The sequence below is a fragment of the Suricata suricatta genome, chromosome 3, assembly GCF_006229205.1.
Source record: "Suricata suricatta isolate VVHF042 chromosome 3, meerkat_22Aug2017_6uvM2_HiC, whole genome shotgun sequence".
Lineage (NCBI taxonomy): Eukaryota > Metazoa > Chordata > Mammalia > Carnivora > Herpestidae > Suricata > Suricata suricatta.
In genome coordinates this window covers 63,506,708-63,530,582 of record NC_043702.1, presented here as the reverse complement: position 1 = coordinate 63,530,582, position 23,875 = coordinate 63,506,708, and the positions used below count along the sequence as shown (strand labels likewise).

At 35.1% G+C, this 23,875-nt stretch overlaps 1 protein-coding gene across 6 annotated transcripts in view; it reads right to left on the bottom strand.

Moving 5' to 3' along the window:
• LOC115287755 (sodium channel protein type 1 subunit alpha) overlaps window positions 1-23,875 on the bottom strand; it is a 142,238-nt gene that overhangs the window by 64,059 nt on the left and 54,304 nt on the right. For all 6 annotated transcript variants that reach the window (XM_029934451.1, XM_029934453.1, XM_029934455.1 and 3 more), the window contains exons 2-5: window positions 14,542-14,854; window positions 5,269-5,387; window positions 3,042-3,131; window positions 1,163-1,291 (exon numbers count right to left, since the gene is read on the bottom strand). In XM_029934451.1, the coding sequence (XP_029790311.1) occupies window positions 1,163-1,291; window positions 3,042-3,131; window positions 5,269-5,387; window positions 14,542-14,805 (602 nt within the window). In that variant the 5' untranslated portion in view covers window positions 14,806-14,854. The remainder of the gene's footprint in view (window positions 1-1,162; window positions 1,292-3,041; window positions 3,132-5,268; window positions 5,388-14,541; window positions 14,855-23,875) is intronic.

Genomic DNA, 23,875 nt, shown 5'->3' with positions numbered 1-23,875 from the left:
TTGCTTTACTAACTATCTGTACGGGAAAAGGTTTTCCTAGTGACTCTCTTAAGCAAAAGTTAAACAAGTTAAGAACAAGATCTTATGATCTGCTGTTACTGCTACCTTATTTTCAAAAAACAGCTGTCCCAAAATGCTGTGTTTTGATCTGTGGCCCCAGGGAATGGTGAAGAATTGGCTCATCTGGACTAGATATGGAATTAAAGATGAGACAGGCAGCGTTTGGAGACCCCAGTATATCATTCTACTTCTGCTCCTATCTACCTCCCTATGCCTGTAAGAGGCCAGGAAGACAGCTGCTGAAGGAACGATGAGGCCCAGAGGGCACAGGCCACCTTCCTCCACACTGATTTCATCTACTCTGAATGGCCTTTGACTACTTCTCTGAATCTCTTCTTCCTTGGGAAAGTTTACCACAAGAAAAAACAAGGACAGGGATGAAGAAATTGTGCATATTACTGAGTGTATCCAGATGGGAGATGAGGATAAGAAGGTTTAGGTAGAGGGTAAAGAATGAGATGAATAAAATCATAAAAGGAAAGAGGAGAGGAAGAAGTGGGATCAGGTGAGCATAGGAAGAGACAGAACGTGTCTGCTCTAAGCCTTAAAGATCAATATGCTGATGAAATAATAATTGACTATATTAAATACATAATATATTAAGGATCTTATTTTATCTATTCATTTGATCTGTCAGAATGTTTTGATGCTCATAGGTAGTTATATTATCCTACCAAACCAATAAAAGAAGATGGAGAGAATACATAATTTGGGTAAAGTCAGTGAAAATTTGTGCAGCCAACAGAGTGGTTTGTGCTTATAATTTTTAAAAGCCATTTTCACAGATCTATTCTGAATACATTCAGGCCTTTAAATTGTGTGCATGTGGGAGGGGCTTGTGTGTGTGTTGAACATGTGGCATGCATGAAATCTGCTGACGTGTCTGTTAACGTGTGGAAACTGTAACTTCAACCACTGTACAGGCTATGTGCCCAGGTGAAATGCCACTTGGACCTCTGTTGTGCTAAACAAAATCAGGATCTTACATGTATAAATCACACCAAAATATTTTTAGGTTAAAGCAAGCGTGGTCTTTAAAAACATTAGCGCTCATAGAAAGCCCAACCATATCCTGCCTTGAGGTTTCAAAAAAGGCACTTACGCAAATGTAATGACAGTGAAGTCGAGCCAGTTCCATGGGTCCCGAAGGAAAGTAAAATCTTCTAAACAAAAGCCCCTTGCAATGATTTTTATAAGTGATTCAAAAGTATATATTCCTGTGAAGGTGTACCTGGAGGCAAGCATCCAAAAAGACTTGATAAAGCAATAATTCTCTTTTATGGCCTATCAATTTCTTATCACTCTGTCAGGGGAAGAGAGGAACATTCAGAAAATGAATCTAAGTAGGTGGATGTTATTTTTGTGGAGATTAAACATCCCTAAATTTAAATTACCTCCCTCCCATATGAAGAGTTGACTTTCAAGGCTCCTAAACACAGGGTGAGAAATACATGCAGTATAAAGTCTATGTGGCTACTGCCTGAAATGTCTTGGTATTGACATAAGTGAATAGAAACTCCTGAGAATTATCCAGTACATTCACGTGATGGAGTAGCCAATCAATACTATTGCAGAAGCATAAAATGATATTCCTTTAGAAAGTAAAAACCTAATTTCAATCATGCTTTATGAATGAGAGAACATTGACAAATGAGCAAGTCTTGTGTTTTTCCCTTTCTATGAGAGAACCTGGAAAAAGAAGTTTGTTAACATCAAATAGGATAATTCTAGGGCCATAAGAAGTGAAATTTAATTTAGAATACAATGTTGGGCTCTTTCGGAAACGTAGATGTTTCCAAAGTTTTAACCTTCTATTCAGAAGTTAGAGAATGAAATCACAGTATCTAGAGGGACTGAAGACCTATGGGTCAAACATGTTAACTTCAATACTTTAGGAATTCTTTGTGTATAAACTTTGTTACATCCTGTAGGATCTCTGTTTCTTTTCTGATTGGCTCCAACCTGGGAGTGTCCAGGAAGGGAAGAGACTCTTGGGAATAACCCGGTGGCTGTCGTTTTCAGGGTCAGCAGCCACAGAGCAAGAGTGGTTATAACCTGGGCAGGATTAACAGCACCAGCAGCTCTTCACACAAATCTAGCCTCTCTGCCCTCAGAGGTAACCCGGAACGGAGCCACCAGTGCAGCGAGTAATGCTTTCAGTTCACTTGTTAGTTTAGCCCTCAGTTTACATGGAATCTTCAAGTTGTAAAACTCCACATTTGGGAATTTTTTTTCGGTGAATTTTTTTCTTTTCTACTTTATTGTCAAGGTGGCTTCCATGTAACACCCAATGCTCATCCCAACAAGTGCCCTCCTCCCTGCCCATCACCGCCCTTCCCCTCTCCTCTTCCCCCATCAGCCCTCAGTCTGTTCTCAGTATTCAAGAGTCTCTCATGGTTTGCCTCCCTCCCTCTCCCCAACTATTTTCAGTGAATTTTTTGATGACAGCCCTTGAAACTGATTTAGGCCTGACGTGAAGTAGATGTGCCTGATGGAAATGAAAACTCAATGAGGATCAACACTGTCTTCTCAGGGCAGGTGAAAGGTTCCCTTGTAAATTCTAAACTCAGTGAGGTCATCTGGAAATTTAATTGGAGTCAAGGTCTACCATATTGGCTCTTTTCTGCAATTGCTTTCACCACATTTGCTTTGGCCCCTGTAGATCTTAAAGGAAATACAGTGAGTGTCTGAGAATATTGGGCTTCTAATAACCATCAAATACAGGTGACAGAGAGGTATTAGATCCAACACCAGCAGGCCTGAAGGCAAATGTCATCTGTCTTCCTGCTTTGTCCTTGTGCCTAGAGATGGCTTTCGTAAAAATTTTCTTCAGTTTTACTTAGGAGGTACACTGAGGCATAGTTCCAAAATCCTAAATATGCAGATATAGATACACATGTCTATCTGTCAAATATCTATATGGTCATATCTACAACACACATACACACATAGTAGGTGGTTTAAACAATAATTGAACTTACTCTACATTCTTTGTCCAGTCAGGAGGATTGCTCATTGTCATAAACACACAGTTTGTCAAAATAGTGCACATAATTAGCATGCTGAATAATGTAGATTATTGTTAAGGAACACACAAAAGAAAATCCAAATCCACATATTATATTACATTAAATAAAACAAACATTGAAAGCTTAAACTGCAGTTTATCCAGGATACAGTGACTAATACACTGTGGGTAATTATCTAATTTCTTTAAATTTCAGTTTTGTTATTTGCAAAATGTGGGTAATAATATCAACCCTCAGAGTAGCGCTATTGATTGAGATAATGTATAATGTGTTACATAGATTAAGTGAGATAATGTATAATGTTTATATAAGTATAAAGTATTGTTTTGACACTATTAGTGAATCAGTATTTTTGCCTTCCAGAGAACTTGAGTGGGAAAATATGCGATGTGGAGTGGTACAGTTTTGGGGCAGAGAACACTGATTTGACTTAATTTAAGTAACTAAAATAGCAAATTGTTAAGGAAGGTACATATCAGCAATATTGTGATTTCTTAAGTACATGTTATAGAATAAGTTCAATTTGTTAAAAAAAAAATCCCCATAGTCAAGAGGACAGCATGGTGCTATGTCAGATTGCTCTATTTTGACTGGATTTGAATAAGCACAGTAGCATTGAATACAAGTAAAAGTGAAAATTCCCAAAGGCCAGGATTTGATGTGATATGAATGTAATTAAAATGCAACATAAAAGTGAACTTGGGCAAGTCACTCAGCCGCTCTGGCACAGAATCTTATGTTTCCAGTGACTGTCATACAAGGTATCTAATCAAGTGTAGACTTGGCCAGTTTCAGCTGTAGATGAAATGAGTTAAAATGTGGAAGGTATTTGGAACAGGCTTCTATATTAGTAGATACGATCCAAGTGTTAGCTAAAACAAACGACTAAGACATAACAGAGCTGAAAGGGACCTTGAAAAACAACTAGTCTAATCACTGTATTTCAGAAATTGAAGAAATAAGGCCCAAGCTCTAGGGAAATCAGATAACTTGGCTGAGGACTAGAACACAAGTTTCCTGCCTTCATATCCAATATTCTTTCCACTACAATTTACTGCCCAGTAAAAATTTTCCATAAGTGAAAAAGGAGGTTTTCATCAAATGACCACATGATGGCACTAGGAATACAAACTAGGATAAGGTAACCTCCATAAATTTAAGAACCTTGAACATATGATTTTTATGTTTCAAATCTTTTAATATTAATACTGGCATATTTATGCCACTAAGAAACCTCTTGCTATCAGGTTAAAAATAAATGGCCTTTTTAGTTTTAGAATCTTCTCTTTAAAAAAAATTAGGTATTATGCATTTATGAAAATTACAACAGTATTTCTACATTTATTATCACCAAAGCCATCAAATGAGACATAATCAGAAATAAAGTTTTTTGCCACAAATATGAATAGCTGAATTTAGTTGGAGTCCTTTTTAACACCAATGGAAATCACAAAGTCAAATCCCTGAAGACCATTTGGTAATATAATCTCAGCTTCTTTCTTTCATTAACTTCCAGAGTCTTTACTAAGCAATCTGTTTTACATGACAGAATCATAATTCAATGACTTAAATTTTAAATTCAGCCAATATTCCAATATTTCCTCATGGATTTCATTAGGAAAGTTCAAGAATTAACTAAGAATTAACTAAGTATTGGCCAAAGCCCCCAAAATTCTCCTATAGAAAATATACTTAAAAGTTTATTCTAAGGTACATTAAAATGATTTATCTAATATGTATGTCTAAACTTGACTCTGGAAATATATTTCTCTGTTATTATATCATTACTAACTATAAATTCTAGATAATCACAAATTCTGCGGTAAATATGGTAAAGATACATATGACCATCTTACATTAGATTTGTAAGACTCACTCCATACAAGTTTTTTTAGGAAGACACATATATCTATATATAAAGTGTTAAAGACTGATGTATAATATATATGAAAGATATTTATGAGTATATATATATGTACATAATGTTAAAGCCTTTGTAAGTTTTAGTGACATCTTTATGACCAATAAACTGTAAGAATAAGGCTTATATGACAAAAGATACAAAAAGAGTGATAAAAGCTATAGCATATGGACATTTCCCAAACTAACTTTATATTTAGCTACAAAGCACTTATAGATTACACACAAATAGTTACTATTGATCACTTGAAAAGGATATGAATGTACCAAAATCTTAATAGCTATTTTCCTAAGAGGATTGAAGGGAGTTAAAATGTACAGGGCAGAGGTGGCACTGAACCGGAAGATGGCCTTCCCTTTATTCAATACTATAAAAGTCTGTAAGATAGGAACACAACATAGAAGTATAAAGGCATAAACCATCACAACTGTATTGCCTACTTCTGTTATTTTTTATAATGAATTATTCCAGTGTTGCAACTTTTAATGTTCACCATGCAAACGGTCACTGGATTTCTACTTAATTAGATAGGACATTCAATGATGTCACCACCCTTAATCTGATACTTACCTGCAACTTTATCATACATAAGATATTTGTCCAAGAGAATTGACTTATTTTGTTAATATCTTGAACATCTGACTTGAATGAAAGTCTTAAACGGGTGCATATTTCATTTCTTTCTAAAACTCTTAAGATACAACTTTTATTTCAGCTTTCCCAGTTCAAATATCTTGAAAATTAGTCCTAAAGAATGCAACATCATTCAACAGAACTAATAATTTTTCAAAATTATTTTTTAACCATCTTTCTTAAAATAAATCTTATCATCTATTGGTAATAGGAAATGAAAACAGCCACCGTCAGACCCACTCTTGAGCTAGATGGACGGCATCCAATAATTGATTTTTTGGAAGCCAAGTTCCCTAGAGAGTATCTGTTGACTGGGAGTGCTAAATTCTGTATTGGGATTTCTGAGTTAGCTGACACATTGAATTCTAATCCCAACTGACTGTTCATCTCATGTAGTACGTTTTTAGTACAGAGGAAAAGCTCAAAGCCCCTGAAGAATTTAGGATCCATGAATGTGAATGGAATTGCATTCCAAAAATTAGATGTATTTAAGAGCAATTAGCAGTGTGCAGACAAAAAAAATAAAATAAAGCAACAACATACAATAGCATAAATAACATAATGAAGGGTTCTGACTCAGTATTTTTTAAGGCATTTACTAATAATCGCATAACATAAAATTTAACCATTTCTAAATGTATTGTTTGGTATTGACCTTTTAAAGGATTGTATTAGATGGCTTGTTATAGTAAACTACCTTGGTACCTTTTAAATGTAATTAGTTCAATAAAAATTTCATTATCACAACTCCTTGGGATAGCATGTGCTGCATGAAGTCACTTCAAAACCAAAGAAAAAGTTCAAAATTGGTGGTGGAGGAGAAAAGGCTGATAAGTAGCATCTAGCTTGAAACAGGCTTCATTACAACCCAAGACTATAGAAAATTCATGAAATCATTTTAACATATGAATAATTTTGTGCCTCAGAACATATTTCAAAACATAACACTTTGGTTCAGGAATGAAATTCTATAGATGAAATATCACTTTAAGGATACATTTGTATCAGTGTAACTCTTCATACATTAGATGTTGGTCAGATTTGTCACTCAGCTCTTCATATATAGTTAGCAAACTCAAGTAACATTTATTGAGCTCCTATATGATAAGCTGTTAATATGTATGAGCATTGCAAACACCTGGAAAGCAGTATGGAACTAGTTTTAGGTCCAAATATTAACTTAGTTTATTCCAAAAAATAAACTAATTCCAATTAGCATAATACTTGCAAAGCTCTGTGCTTGAGTTTACAGAGAAAACAAAGATATGTAAGTCATGACCCCAAGAAGTATATATACTAGCGAATGTTCAACTATCTTCGCTAATAGAAGAAAATCTAGAAGGATAACTGAAAGTTTATGTAGGTCAAAGCTGTCCATTAGAAATATTACATGAATTACAAATCTGAGCCCATATGTGATTTTAAATATTCTGATAGCCATATTTTTAAAAAGTAAAGAAGCAGGTGAAATTAGTTTTAATAATTTTTAACCTGTATATCCATTATATTATCATTTGGGGAACCAATATTAAAAACTTTGAGATATTTTACATCCTGTTTTCCATACCAATTCCAAGTCTTTGATGTCTGGACTTACCACACTTAAAATATTACGCCCTCAGTTGGCTAATGTTTATTGCATTTGGCAGCACAGACCCACATGTAAACCATGCATTGTAGTGCTAGTTCAGACTCTCTTCAGCAAGGGAAAAATCAATCCTGATTTTAAAGGCAAATCGAGAAAAACAGGCAAACACCCCTGCTATTCAACAGCTTGACAGTCTAGAGAGTAACACTGGGAAAATATAAGTAGGATTTTTTTAAAACTTATATCATTATTAAGAGTGTAGACTCTGGAGTCAGATGTCTGGCTCAAATGTGGCATGAGATCCTAGACAAGTTACTTCATTTTCCTGTGACTTACTTGTCTCCTTTGAAAAATGGGAATAACTATACTTAGCTCATAAAGTTGTTGTGATTCCAATTTAGTAGAGATTCTTATGCCTAGTACTGTATATTTTTGGTAAATAACTAAGGTGATTCTTCAATAGCAGGGCTGTGGATCAGTGTTAACAGTTAATTTTTAAAATTTCCCAAATTGTCAATGATTATGTTATATACATGTGTTAAAATCCTTCCCCTTGACCTAGCTGCATAGTCAATAAGGAAACAATTATGTTATAATAGTTTGATAGGAATTGCTATTTATGAATCTGTGCGTGTTACTATCTAGTGATTTTGTCTCTGCTTTAAGCCCATGCAAAAGAGAAGAAGAATTATACCCAGAGAAGAGTCTATAAAATTGCTTGTCACTTGGCTTTAACTGGATGGAATAATGGGGGTGGGGACAGTCCAGGAGGTGACCCCACCAGAGCTGCCCGGCTGGGATCTTATCAGCCAAGTTACAGCTGCCTCTGCCTCCACCTCCGAGTGGAGACACTACAACCACAGGTGCAAATGAAGTCTGGGGGTCAAATATTTCCCAGCCTGTGTCTTTATACCATAGGTGTGGCACCTTATTATTTGCCAATTTTCTTTGGACTAATATGAGGCCCAATTTCATCCTTGACTTGCTATGTGAGAACTATGAGCAAACTATTCCCTGCTGATTTCCACATCTGAATGGAGAAGATGTGAGTCCCCTTAATCAATTCTAATATGCCATATAAGTACAAGAATGAAAAGGTTAAAAGTGTGTGTTTGTCTGGTTCTCAAATACATACACATACTAACACTTGAGCATTTGAAAGCCAGATCAATTTTCACACTGGAAGTTTGCTGCTCCATCTTTCCTCCCAAATTTTATATTCGGAAAACAATGCCATCAGCTTATTCTTGCCTGACACTTGGGCACCTCCAAAAAAGATTCAGATCCTACCTATTATTCTGTCTTCATTGTAAAAAATCTAGACTAAGCCTCCATCGAGACTCCCAACTTGATTGGGGCACCTGGGTGGCTCAGTCGGTTAAGCATCTGACCAGCTCAGGTCATGATCTTGCAGTTTGTGGGTTTGAGGCCCGAGTCAGGCTCTGTGCTGACAGCTGAGATCCTGGAGCCTGCTCTGGATTCTGTGTCTCCCTCTGTCTCTGCCCTTCCCCACTCCTGTCTCTCTCTCTTCTTCTCTCTCTCTCTCTCAGAAATAAATAAAAATTTAAAAAACTTTTTTAAAAAGACTCCCAACTTGATCTTTAAAAATACAAAATGGACCATGTGACTTCTCTACCTAAGGCCTACTGAGAATTCATTTTGCCCTTAAACCTCAAACTCTTTAATATGCACTACAAAGTACCTTTTTCTAACCCTGGCCCACCTCCCCAATCACAACTTATTCTCTCCCTTCTTATTAGAGAGGCACGTCATTTAAGTTTCCTGCATCTGTCCTCTTTGGGGGAAAAAACGGTATTTATCACCCTATTATATCTGATGGGAAATGTAATTGTCCAATTATGTTTCAACTTGATCCAAACTTACTGAGTCTCAAAATTTTGGTTTTTACAATCAGGGATTTTAAAACCAGGGATGTCTCTGACTGAGCAGTAACAGTGAAGTGACAATCAGGTTTGGGAAATACCACCAACTGAAGAGGTGAGGGCTGAGATGCAAAGTGGCATCAGTAGAGGCACAGGAACAGCAGCAACAGGCTTAAAGTATCCTCTTAGAGACTTCTCTTTCCCACTGGTATTATCCGTGCAAAGACTGCAGACCCGAAGCAGCATGGCAATGGGCCACGGAAGCTGACGGGTCTGCTTTAAATCTAGTGTCTGTTACTTAATAGCTTTGTGCTCTTAGGCAAATTACTTCACCTCAGTTTCATTATTTCAAAATAAAGACAAGACTTATCTGGGAAGGACATGTGGATTAAATAAGAACTGTAAATATCTTGATACGTAGTGCACAGAGTCTGGAGCTGTTATTTTTGCCTGCCCAGCATGCTTTCTGCAGTCTCCACCTCTCCCTTTGAGAGGACAGCTCTGGTCCACTGTCTGTTCACGTGGCTTGGGTGGCAGTGACCCACCCCTTGGCAACATGTGGTGCTAATCTGGTCAATGAGACCATCACATGCCCTAGGCCACAGGATTTGGTTCAGAGGCGGTCATGTGAACTAACTACAACCAATTCTGGGACTTCTGCTAGAGCTTTTGAAGAAAAAGCAAGCTCTTTTTCTTGGCGTTATTAGGCTGTAGGATGTTAGCTTGGTGCTACTGGTGGTTATTTCTGCCATCTTGTGGGAAGAGCCAGGCCGTGAATGCAGCCAGCATAGGAAAAAGTAGAGCTAAAAATGGAAAAGAACTGGATCCTTTGATATTAAAATAAGACCTACCCCACACATACATTTATGCATTAATTAATTAGTTAGCTTGTTTGTTTTCAAAAACTAGTTTCTGTTAGATTTTTGTCACTCTTAGTTGAAGGGCTTCTTACTAATATAGCTCATACTTAATAAATGCTAGCCATTATTTTACTACCACCATCATCATTTGGGATTGTTTCTGAGGCAGATATGGGGAGGTGACAAAGAAGAAAGGGGCATAGGGAAGAAAAAATGGATGAGGAGGAAAGATCTGGTTCAGTCAGTAGCTTGGATGTGAGGGAGAGCCTTAGATGACTGCTAATTCTAAAGGACCTAATGACATTCAAAAAAATTATTAATTAGGAACTGTCCAGAGGACAATTTATAGAATCATAAGCTTTTACTTACCATCTAGTTTTCTGATTTTCCACTAAATTGCTTTTACAAGAAAAACTCCCTAATGTCAGTTAAAAGCAAACCAAACAACTCTCTCTACCCTGTATAACAACTTAAGACTCCTGCAGCAGTAACAGACTAGGCATGAATCTGAAATCACAAGTTCATATATGACTCTTCATGCAACTCCAATAAAGAGGAAGTAGGCATCTTCTTAAGAAGAGCTGATATAAAGGGAGGATAAGTTGTTCCTAAATGGCCCATGAGACCATCAAGGAAAGAATACATTTTAAAATGGATCCATTTCTACATTCCATAATTAATAAACATTATTTTCACCCCAGATCTATAACACTTCATTCTATTTCCAGTGCCTAGCCACAAAGGATATTTTCTTCCATGGTACTAGTGAGTCATCTGTAATTTTAAGAAGAACATGAGAAGAAAAGTTTTCTGTAATAAAGAGTAGGTGAAGAATTTCAATGTATAGCCAAATGGTGCAAAATGAACCCAAGCTATGAAATAAAAAACTGAAAAAAAAACCCATAAGGAAAAAAAAAAGGTTTGCTCATAGCTAAATGTGACTTGCCACATAGCTAAAGTAAAGAAACAAAAGGAACCCAGCCTGAAGTCACATTTTGAAGACCGTTGGACCAGAACTACCATGGTGTGCCAAATTCAGTGGCTGTATTCTGACAGCACTGTGATTTTATTTTTTACTTTTTACCTTGGACTGCTGAAGGATTAAAACATCTTAAGGTCTGGAAATGCTTCCAGGCATCAGGAATGTTCATGAGATGGTTGCTATTATTCCTTTGGTTATTACTATAATATCACTGACCATGGATTAAACTACTTTAACAATTTTAGTAGAACTTTAAACATTATATAATGTGCACATTTTAAACTAGGGCAAAGAAGATAAAAATATGTGGGCATATGCCATCTGAAAATACACCATCAGCAATGACATTTCCATAAGCTCACTGACATTGTCTTTTTAGAAGATCACAGAGGGCTTTAGTGTGGTTTACTCATAAATTTCTTTTATTGATACCGCTGTAATTTAATCTAAAATATAACATAAAGGCTAGGTTCTGCAACCATTTTTATAGGAGGCTTGCTTTGTTTATTCTGTATATTAATAAGAAAGAAACTAGAGACTTTGTATATAGATATAAATGGCACATTAATTATTGTACTTGAGTTAAAGCTTAGGGAAGAAAGTCATTGGCCTACTAATATTTGCAAATGCCAACTCACTCAGGAATAGAATAAAATTCACATTCCCAATATGAGTAACAGTGGAAATCTTATCCCATCAAACTGTTTTCTAGTGACATTTCCACCATGAAGCACGTGGTCTATAACAGAACTGTGTGTGTGTAGTCCACTGTTTTAATGAAGAGTACTCTACTAATCTCAGACCCTAAAGTCTTAAGACAAAATTGGTCATCAAATATCGAAGAAACATTCACTATTATTCCAACTTTAATCAGAGCAAACTAATTCAGAATTTAAGACTATTCCTCTGGATAACCCAATTGTGGAAGAAAATGTACAGCTAGAAAACAATGTAATGGCAACCATAGAAAGTCTCAAAACATGAAAATCCAAAAGAAGGACATTTTAAACACATAGCTTAGTCATGCGTCCTAAGCTTGCAATGGTACTTTTTAAGGATTCCGGTCCTCCAGAAGGTTTCATTTGTATTGCTGTTGCATGGCTTACACCGGACGACTTGCTGGATGTCAGCCCAGTGTTAAGGCAATGGATGTGCCTTACCTTGGGGAAAACTCCTTCCTGATAACAATATTTCTTTTATCGGGTTGTGCTGCTTGCACAATGTGATTTGTTCCAAAATGCCAAAATGTTTTTCCTTCCCTACACAATGTGCATTTGAAGATAAGGATAAATGGTGTTAGAGGCAAGTTATGAATGTGAACCTAACAAAGTTTATAAAGGCTAGTTTAGCACAAGAATCTGGCTGGCTAGACATTCCTTCAGAGTTGGTCTTTCATCCTCAGTTTGAAGACCTTTCTTTTAACTATTTGAAAGGGACTGCATGACTTTCTTTCCCAAGTGCCTTTATATTCTTTGTTATATATCATTCATCATAAACTAATTGTGGGCTGTTTGGGGACATTCCCTCAAGACAACTTTTATCAGACTGAAAATTCTTAATCTAAGGGCAGATTGAGTGGATGATCTGGTTTCCACATAAAGAATTACTGCCCTTGTCAATATATATTAGTTTGGTCTTTCTCAAAGTATTCATTTATTGTTTTGTAAATACAGACACCATACATGAGCTTGGATGCTAGATGTCAGCCCTGTTTGATGAAGGGGTAGCCTCTGGGTAGCTTTAATAGTTTTTTAGATAGTAATTACCATCAGAGAGGTGGGACATAGATGTCTGGGGGTAGCAAAAGCCCTGCTAAGGATGAAGCCCCAAACCCATGATAACAGCACCTCTAAACAGGCTGCTTCAATGATGAAGCCATTTTCAATAAGTTAGAATGTTTGACTAATTGAATTATCTGCATTGTCCCCTTCCTTAGACAAATAAGCCCTCACCATTTGATTAATTTGGTTTTTAGCTTTTCAGACATCACATTAAATTAATTTTCAAGGGATTGATTGAATGATAAAGTACAACTTATAATGTATATGGTAGTTATAAAATAGATAAACTCTTAACTTGCTAAGATTTAACAATACGGTGTTATAAAGCAAAGTTAAATAAAATATAATGAGATCTATGGGAAATGATTATCTCTTTCTTTAGTGTATAATGGGCAAACCAGTTTTTAAGAAGGGAAAGTAAGTTACACTGAAATTAGTTATATCCTGGAAAGTTAAAAAAAACACCTGAGCACAGTGAGGATTTTACCTCTGAAACAGCAGCAGTCAATAAGAAGTGATTTGCAAAACTGTCTCAAATCCACATATTAAAATTGTCAAACTTATTCATTTAATAAGGACTAACTTGATACAGAACTGTGCCAGTAACCAATGGAGTTCTAAAAGTTTGGGGGGTATTTTAAGGCCTATGTCCAACTGAAAAATTCTACCTGCTCAATTACAATCTTTTTGCCCTTTCCTTCTACCAAGAGTTCACAAATGTACTGTGTCCAGTGAAAAAGATAATAAAATGTTGCAAATTAACTAGTCATAAATTTAATTTAAAATCAGCATAATAAACTTCTTCAAATTTATATTTTTCTATGCTTTCTTTCTTGGTTTGATGTAATCCTGGTCATAATGAAAAGTTGAGTGATTAATATAAGGTATTCATTTCAAGCATAAATATAGAATATGCAAGCATTTCAATAGTTTTACAGGTTCTTCAGAATACAATATTTATGCTAATTCTTACCAGTATCAATAGACCTACACCAAAACATTGAATAATTTTTGAATAAAAATATTTTAAGCAAAATTTTATTTTGTAAAATCATGTATGTATATGCATAAATACATTTCATGTATTAATAATACTGAGGAAAATGGTTGAATCGCTTTCATTATTTAAATCTTGATTTAACACTTTGTGAGACAGAAATTCGGTTGTTACATAATTCAGTTGATTGACATACTGAGTTTTAGTAGCTGGCATTGCTAAAAATGATACTTCCCAAAGACTCATGGATCCAAATGGAAAAGCACATTATTAGCTGCTCTGAATAATTTTTAAAACTCTAGTTTGTATAGGAATGTTCTTTTCCAAGTGGAGAAAAGTTTCTGGAAGTCATTGACTTATGAATAACATGATTTAGAAACTAAAAACCTTGTGGCATCAAGTTTTGTTCTATGAGAAATTAATACTAATATATTTAAAGTCTTTGTCTACCCCTAAACAAAAGTTTAGGAGCAACTTATGATAATTTTAGGATTTCCAAAGTACAGAAAACACACCAAATTGTATAGTAAATACAATCTCTGGGGAGAATTTAATTTGTTAAATTAGCTGCCTGCCTACAACATACATTTATGTTTAGGGATTTGTTGTGGTGCATCTGGGACAGCTCCATCTGTTATGATATAATCAATTTATTTCTCATGGATGTATATGCATAAAGCACACATAAAGTTGTTTTATTGCTTAAACAGAAGGATACTTAAGGCTTTCTGCTAATTTAGCATGTGTCAGTGCTGTAACAGTCCAAGGCAGTTAGCAGTAAAATACGCCTGGTAAAAAAACACTCACTTTTTTATTGATATAGTACGGGTCCAGGTCCTCCAGCGGCTCTGACACCATCTCTGGAGGGATGTCTCCATAAATAAAAGGAAGGTTCTTTCCAGCTTCCAAGTCACTATTTGGCTTTGGGCCATTTTCGTCATCATCTTTCTTGTCTGGTTTGGGATTCTTAGCCTTTTCTTCTGCAATGCGTCTTTCAATAGCCGCAAGAGATTCTCTGGTGAAGAAGTTGAAGCTGTCAGGTCCTGGTGGTACAAGCACTGTTTGCTCCATCTTGTCATCCTGCACATTTTAATTACCATTTACTCTGCATATGAAAGTCCTAAAAACAAAAAGAGATGCAGATATTATAAGGAGATTAAGAGAAGATTTTAATACCTATAAACTCTGGTCATGAAATATGAACTAGATGATTAAAATTGTTGTTTCCAATTAAATTAAACTGAAATGCCTATGAGCGCCTGGGTGGCTCAGTAGGTTAAGGGTCTGACTATGGCTCATGTCATGATCTCACTGTCTTGGGACCTGCATCGGGCTCTGTGCTGACAGCATGGAGCCTGAAGCCTACTTCAGATTCTGTCTTTCTTTCTCTCTCTCTCTGTCCCTTCTGGTTCATGCTCCGTCTCTCTCTCAAAAACAGATAAACATTTAAAAAATATTTTAAAAAATAAAAATGTAATTCCCAAATGTAATTTTTTGTGGGCTGCAAGAATATTTAACACAAGATCTACCCTTTGAACAACTGTTTAAACGTGCAGAACAGTACTGTTAACTACAGGCATGCAATTGTACAGCAGGTATAGAACTTACTCATCTGCATAACTGAAACTTCATACCCATTGAATGTCAACTCTCTACCCCCTGCTCCAGCAACCACCATTCTACTTACTGTTTGAATGACTTTGGCTTAACAGATAAGCATTCTAGCTCAGGTTTTGTTAAGTGTCCCAAGGTTATTAATTCTTGTGCTTTCTCAGTATAGAAACTGTGCCATAACTTAAGGAAGTGATTCAACTATAGCCTTAATTAAAGTACATTAGGCTAAATACCATCATGTCCCTAATGGGCCATTTACCCTGGGAGCTACCTAGACAGGGATGTATCCCCCATAGGGGCAATAGATAGTTTAGCAACAGGATGAAGTGGAAAGGGAGATTTCTCTAAGAGGGTATATAACATTCAACCCCCTAGTCCTAATAAGTGGCTCCTAGCCAGGCTGGCCAAAACAGTTTGCTGCAGCCAGCCTTTTAATTTTTTTAATGTTTATTAGTTTTTGAGACAGAGAGCAAGACTGTGGGAGGGACAGAGAGAGACGGGGACAGAGGATTTAAAGTGAGCTCTGAGCTGACAGCACAGAGCCTGACACAGGGTTCGAACTCACAAACTGTAAGATCATGACCTCAGCCAAAGTCAGACACTCAACCAGGTCCCCCGACTGCAGCCAGCCTTAATAACCAATCAGTCACTGCTGACTGAGTCACAGACCTGAGTTTTCATCTGATCTGAGACTGAGGCAGCTGGAATTGTGACTTGCTCATGACATTAGCCATGCCAGGGCTGGCTTACTTGAACACTCGTAGAGAGAGAGAGAGAGACGGTTCAGTGTTGGACAAATGCCATTTAGGTGACTAGGAATGACAAGAAGACTAGGCTGGAAAGAAATTCCTAGATTGGGTCTCAGATGGGAAAAGATAACTGTAGGAAGAGGAGACAGCAGGATTCTCCTGTTTCAGGAAAAAATGATCAAAAAGAAGCAGGGTGCCAACAAGAATGGAAGAGGTTGTTTTTTCACTAAAGCAATAATGCTCTTCTTGCTGATTCTACAGGCCTGTACTGCTAAACTTATTATGAGGCCCTGAGGCAAAACCCTCAACTCCATACAGCAGAGTCAGATCTGATCTGATGCCAGGAGCCAAATCCCAAATATATTATTTTAAGGTATATTTAGTATGAGCTCAAATTTCACAGATATTGCCAAGCCAAAACTTCCCAGAGCCTAAGCTACCACTTGGATATGAGTTTTATTTGGATACTGTGTTAACTCATTAAGGTCCACAAGCTATGATACAGTTAATTGCAGCTTTGGTGAATTTAAGCTGCAATAATAAAATTGCAGCCCTAACTGTTTTGTGAGGAGTCTGAGAGGGACCTCAAATGTCACTGAAGGAAGTCCCCACTGCTGTGGAGTTTATAACCATATTTTTCAGTGGCTGACCAGAAACAAGTGGGACATTCAGGTCTAAATGTGTACCCTCAGTCTATTAAGTGAGCTAGCAAAACTTTCAGAGCTTCTTACAATCTACCTATAATCAACTTAGGGCCTGGAAGAACAGAAAAATTAAATCAGTAAATTTAAAGCAATGGAAAAGGAATAGTGAACCTTAAAATTCTACTTCTCCAGTGAGAGATCAGGAAACCACTGGTAGTTGTTTATTTGGAAATAAAAGTTTAAAGATAACAAGTATGGTACATTTTTTCACTAGGGAAGTATTATGACATAGATGTATATTTATTTACATTATATTATTTATATATATTATTTTCAACTAGTTTTTTGATAGAAAATATGTAATGATATAAACTCAAAACATTTAAAAGAAAATACAGTGCAAACTCCCCTCCACCCATTCTCCAACAGCCAATTCCTGTGCCCAGAGGGAGCCACTGTTATCTGTCTCCATATAGCATTGCTCCAGGTACATAGTAGGTAAGCATGAATCACATGAGTGTACGCATACTCATACATTTTCTATTTAAAAACACATAGGCATAATGTCGTAGGATACAACTCTTCTGCATCTTTCATTTTTCACTCTTTATCAATTTTTATAGATTCAGCTGTCTTTATCAGCTACATGGTTTTCCACTGTTTGTATGTTCTATAATTTATTGAATGAATCACCCAGTTATGGGCATTCAGGTTGTTTCCAATCTTTTGCTATTATAAAGCTGCAGTTAATAAATTTTACACACATATTTTCACATATATGTGGACTATTTATGGTATCAATGTCAACAAATGAACTTGGCTGTGCAAAACGTGAATCTCTACTTTTGATATTATTGCAGAATTACTCACTCTAAAGCACCGATTGTCCTGACAGCAACATAATGCCGTGCCTGTGTGTCTACATCTTCACCACATAATGTGTTATTTTATTTTCATTATTTTCAATCTGATTGAAACAAAAACAGGGTCATAGTATAGTCTTAACTTGCATTTGTCTTACTCTGAGACAGGGTGAACTTTTTTTTTTCACACAGTTAAGAGGTGTATTTTTTTTTGAAATTTTATTTTTTTTTACTTTATAAAGTTTCATATTTTTTAACATATGCAATTATTTTCCATCATTTACAATACAGTAGTTACAATGACACTCCAAACAGAAAAGCAAAGTAAAAAATCAAGACACCAACTTCTGTTTCATGTAATTAGACTTATACAGAAATTAGAAGGTTAAGTAGCAACTAGTTAATCACCTAATTTCACAGCTATCTGAAGAGGTGTATTTTTTAATTTTCTTTTCTGTGACTTCCTATTTAAATAAGAGTCCATGTTACCTTTTTTTGCCTTTTTATTCTATATCAACTTTTTAGACATGACATCAGGAAGTTAATTTGGGGCCTTTTAGAGAAAAGTATATTTTTCTTAGTTTGGTGTTTTTGTGTTACAAGTTAAGAAACGTTTTAAAAATATTTTTAAATCTTAACATGAAGATCGAACTGAAAGTCTTCTTTGGCTTCTAGATTTTGTGTCTTACTGAGGAAAGTATCCATGTTGCTGGGGAAGTAGAGGGATATAACCCACATAGATCATGTTCTTTTCTTGCATTTTTAGCATGTTTATGCTTTAACTTTAGAAATTTAAGTCTTTGATCTATTAGGAATTTGCTTTCTAAATGGAGTAAGATAGAGACTTTTTTTCTTACTTATTCCAGCCAATATTAATTACTGAATAAGTTAACTTTTCTTTACCAATACACAATGCTACCTTCATAGTATATTAAAAATATATGTATTTATTTGTATGAATCTCAAAGTCAACAACAAATGTTACAAAGTAATCCTAAATGTATTTTCATTAAATGCAAAAAAAAATCAATATCATTATTTAACAATTTTTCTGTAAGTACAAGCCAATCCAATTAAATATGAGAAATAATTACATTTAATAACAAAAACAGAGGAGGTAAAATTATAGTTATTTCCATACTCTGTAAGTTTAGGAAACTTAATAGAAACATCTGAAATACTCCTACAAGTAGTAAGTGAATTAGGTGTCTGGGTTCAAATACATAAAAAACTCAATAGGTTTTCTTTACAGGAACAACATTCATTTAAAAATACAATAGAAGAAACTAGAAGCTTTTCCACTAAGATTAGAAACAAGACCACTCCTTTTCAACATTGTACCAGAAGTGTTAACAACTGCAATTAAGACAAGAAAAGAGGAGAAAAGATACACAGATTAAGACGGAAGAAATGGAGGTGTATTTGTGTGCTGGTAACAAATCATCTATGTAGAAAACCTAAAAGAAATAATAAAAAAACTCTTGGAACTAATAAGCAATTACAACAAGTATGCTATAGCAAAAGTAAATTGCTTTCTTACACACCAGCAATGAACAAGTGGAATTTGAAATTAAAGGCACAAACCATTTACATTAGTGCCCCCCGAAAGGACCCATTTAGGCATTAATATGACAGATTATGTACAAGGTCTGTATGAGAAAACTAAAAACCTAATAAAAGAAATCAAAGAAAAGCTAAATAAATGGAGATATTCCCTACTCATGGATAGAAAAAATAATATCAAATGTCAGTTTTTCCCAACTAAATATCAGTTTGTCTATTGATCTATTGCTCAATGCAATCTCAATAAAAATTCTAGCAAATTATTTTTTGGATTTGACAAAGTGATTATAATGTTTATTTGGGGAGGCAAAAGACCCAGGATAGCCAACACAATATTGAAGGAGGAGAAAAACTTGGATGAATGACAGTACCTGATCTCAGGACTTAACTATAACACTACAGTATTCAAGTAGTGTGATATTGGTGAAAGAATTGACAAACAGGTCAACAGAACAGAATAGAGAGCTCAGAAATAGACTCATATTAATCAATTAATATTAATATCAACCTATCTTTGATAAAGGAGCACAAGCCATATTATGGGGAGCAAAGATAATTTTTTCATTGAATGAAGCTGGAACAAACATGAATCTAGACACAGACCTTACACTCTTCACAGAAATAACCCGAAAAAGGATCACAGATCTAAATGTAAAATGCAAAACCACAGTACTCCTAGAAAAGAACATAGAAGAAAATTTGGATGACCTTTGGTTTGGCAATGACTTTTAGATAAACACAAGCATGATCCATGAAAAAAATAATAATTGATAAACTGGATTTCATTAAAATAAAATACTTCTGTTAAAGACAATATTAAGACAATGAAAAGACAAACCATGGACTGGGAGAAAATATTTGCAAAAGACAAAGCTGACAAAGGATGGTTACCAAAGACATACAGAGAAACTCCCATTTGGGCCACGGCTCCATGTAATGGTGGAGACGATTTTATTTTTTTAGGGCAGGGGCAATCACTTCTGAAGCATAAGGAGACTTAGCAACATTTCAAAACTGAAGGCTTATACTATGTTCTGTGTCTTAAATTCTTCCTGTTGCTGCCACCAAGCTACAACTAAGAAGGGACCCATTTCCTGGGTCCCCTAGTTTCAACAGCTTAACAGGTTTGTTTAGAAACTGTTTTTAATTTAACTGCACTAGAAATAATGTCAATACATTTTAATTCAAAGGAAAAAATATACAAAGACCTCTTAAAACTCTACAATAAGAAAACAATCAACATGATTTTAAAAATGATCAAAGGCGTTAAGGGATACTTCACCAAAGAACATATACAGATGGCATATAAGCATAAGAAAAGATGGGCCATATCATATGTCAAAAGGAAAATGCATATTAAAACAACAATGAGAGACTACTTCCCACCTGTTAGAATGGACAAAATCTAAAATACTGATAACACAAAATGCTGACAAGACTGTGGAGTAATAGAAACTCTCATTCATTGTCATCTGGAATGCTAAATGGTACAACCACTTTGGAAGATAATTTGCCAACTTTTTACAGAACAAAACTTATTCTTAACATACAATCTAGCAATTGTCCTCTTTGGTAATTACCCAAGTGAGCTGGAATCTTATGTCTACACGAGAACCCTCACACAAATGTTTATAGCAGATTTATTAATAAAAGTGGCCAAAATGTGGAAGCAATCAAGATGTCCTTCATAGGTAAATGGGTCAATAAATGGTGGTATATGCTGGAATACTATTTAGCACTAAAAAGAAATGAGCTATCCAGCCACAAAATGACATGGAGGAAACTTGAAAATGCATATTACTAAGTAGAACAGCCAATCAGAAAAGTTACATAATGTATAAATACAATCATAGGACAGTCTGGAAAAGGCAAAATTACGGAGACAATAAAAAGATTAGTGGTTGGCGGGAATTAGTGAGGAAAGAACCATGAATAGATGAAGCACAGAGGATTTTTAGGGTAACGAAACTTTTCTGTATAATACTATAATGCTAGGTGCATGTCACTAACGTTGTTCAAATACACAGAATGTTCAAGACCAAGAGTGTGCCATAATCTAAACCATGTACTTGGGGTGATAATATCGTGTCAGTGTAGGTTCATCAATTACAACAAAAATTACCATGCTGGTGTATAAAGTTGCTAGTAGACTGTGCTTAACAAGGGCTGGGCATATATGGGAACTTTGTACTTTTTGCTCAATTTTTCTGTGAACCTAAAAGATAGTCTATTTAAAAGAGGAAAATATAACAAAGAAATATTTCATACACACAGAATTTTTAAAAAATCTTTGAAAAAACAAAAAAAAATAAATGGAGGAAAAAACATTTTTTTCTTGGATAAAAATACAATATAATAAAGATATGAAATTTTCCTGAAGTAATTAATAAATTAAATAGAGCCTTCACAAAAATAATAAAATTTTAGAACTATGCAAACTTGGAAAAATAAATTAAAGAATAACCAGAACATTCTTAATTAACTTTGCTTTCAAATTCCTTTTTACTGTAAGAGCTAAGTAAAATAAAGTGTTGACAATTTCCAAATGATACATTTCTTCCACTAATTTATTTATTTATGTTAAGTTTTATTGTATTATAATACAATAATGTAGTTTGTACCATTTCTGGTCTTTGGAATTTATTGAGATTTTCTTTTTGTCCCTAACAGAGTTGTTGTTGTTTTTTTAATGACGTTTCAAGAACACAGAAAAGATTTTCTTTGTTTTAAAGCTATAGAGTTTAGTATATCTCAATTAAATCAACCTTCTTTAGACCTTCTATATATGTACATATTTTTGTTCTACTTGATCTATCATGAGTTCAGAAAGGGAAATTAAAATGTTTTTTATGTGTTTCTATTTATTCCCATACTCCTTGTAATTTTTCTTTTATGAATTTTAATGCTCTGTTATTTGGTGTGTAGACATTACTCCAGATCAGGTCTTTGGAGTGGATCAAACCCTTTCCTACCTTAAATTGTCCTCTCCTCACTTTAATATCTTTCCCTCTGTGGACAACTTTGTCTGCTGTTACATAATGACTCCTAACTTCTTCTTGTTTGCATTCATCTGTATGTCGTTGACCATACATTTGTTTTCATCCTTTCCATTTTACTGCTTTAGTGACTTTCTTAATATATTTGGATTTTTTATATAGGCATATTTTAAATACATATGATCATTGTGGCCAGTCATTACCTTTCAAAGGGAATGCTGTGTGGGAGATCATTGCCCATGAAGTTGTATAGATGGAACAGAAAGTTACTAAAAGCCTTCCTATTTCCCAGAAATAGTCGATTTGAGAAAATCCCTCCAGGCAAATCTTCCTAATTACTAGCTGGAAGTTCTAACTAGAGAAGTAAAGGACCAGGAAAATAGAAGGAAAACATTTTACACTGACAAATATGATCACTTTAACTATAATATATATAATTATAAATTAGTTCAGACACTGGAATTACATTTATAAATGAACAATTTCATGTATATTATAATGACATCATCACACTGAGATTAATGGAAGTGTAGACCTTATATTCAAATAGTATAACTCTAAGTAGACCTTATATTCAAATACCTATTTAAAAATAAACATATTAATCATAGGAAGAAGCAATTTTTTTATTATAACCTACCTACCCCTTTATTTACATAGTATCTAAAAACTGTCAAATATAATTCAATATTAATATTTTGTCAGTATCACTATGGAAAAAAGTTTTAATTTATATTTGGAATTTGTACACACTTTGCTAAAAATATAAAAATAAATCATGAGTTGGGGGTGCCTAGGTGGCTCAGTCAGTTAAACATCTGACTCTTGGTTTCAGCTCTGGTCATGACCTCATGGTTCAGGGGTTCAAGCCCCTACTTGGAGCTCTGTGCTGACTAAGCATGGACTGCTTGAGATTCTCTCTTCTTTTCTCTCTGCCTCTCCCCCACTCATGCACACATGCCCTCTCTCTCTCTCTCTCTCTCTCTCTCTCTCTCTCTCTCTCTCTCAAATAAAATAAACTTTATAAATACCTAAATAAGTAAGTAAAGCATGAGTTTTCCATTTACACTTGAAAAGGAACTTTAGTCTTTAGTGCAGAACTTCATAACTGAATAGTTTAAATGGTCCTAATTTATGAAACTATACCTCATCTGATATGGAAGGGAAGAACCTAACAGTATCTGTGGTTTTGACTTACACCTTTCTCTTTTCAAGAGAAGCAGTATTTAAATATATCTTTGGGTTAACAGAGAAGGCCTTGTTAACTTTCAAAAAAGGTAAGACCATGTAACTTTCCTGGTGAAAAAACTTCAAAGACACCTAAGTATTTTTCAAGATAAATATGGATATGCATTTAGAGAAGTAAAAAAGAAGGGAAACCCCCCACAATGGGGTAACCTTAATTAGGAACAAAAGATAACAAGAAGTGCATGTTACCAGTCAGGAAATCTGAAAGAGCAGCAACAACAAGGAGCACGTTGGGAGTAAGTTGGCAACAAGAGATGGAAGAAGAATGATTCTTTAGGAAGATAACAAAACAAGAGTAGAAGCCAGTTAGATAAGAGATCCTGAAGGAGAAAAGAAAAGAAAAGAAAATCCAAAAGAAAACAAATGGCAGCCAGAGGCTGTGGAAAAGCGGCAGCAACAAAACAAAGTAGAATTTGTGACTGAAAAGATATGGTGAAGTGATGGTCCTGTATTAATTTATGTGG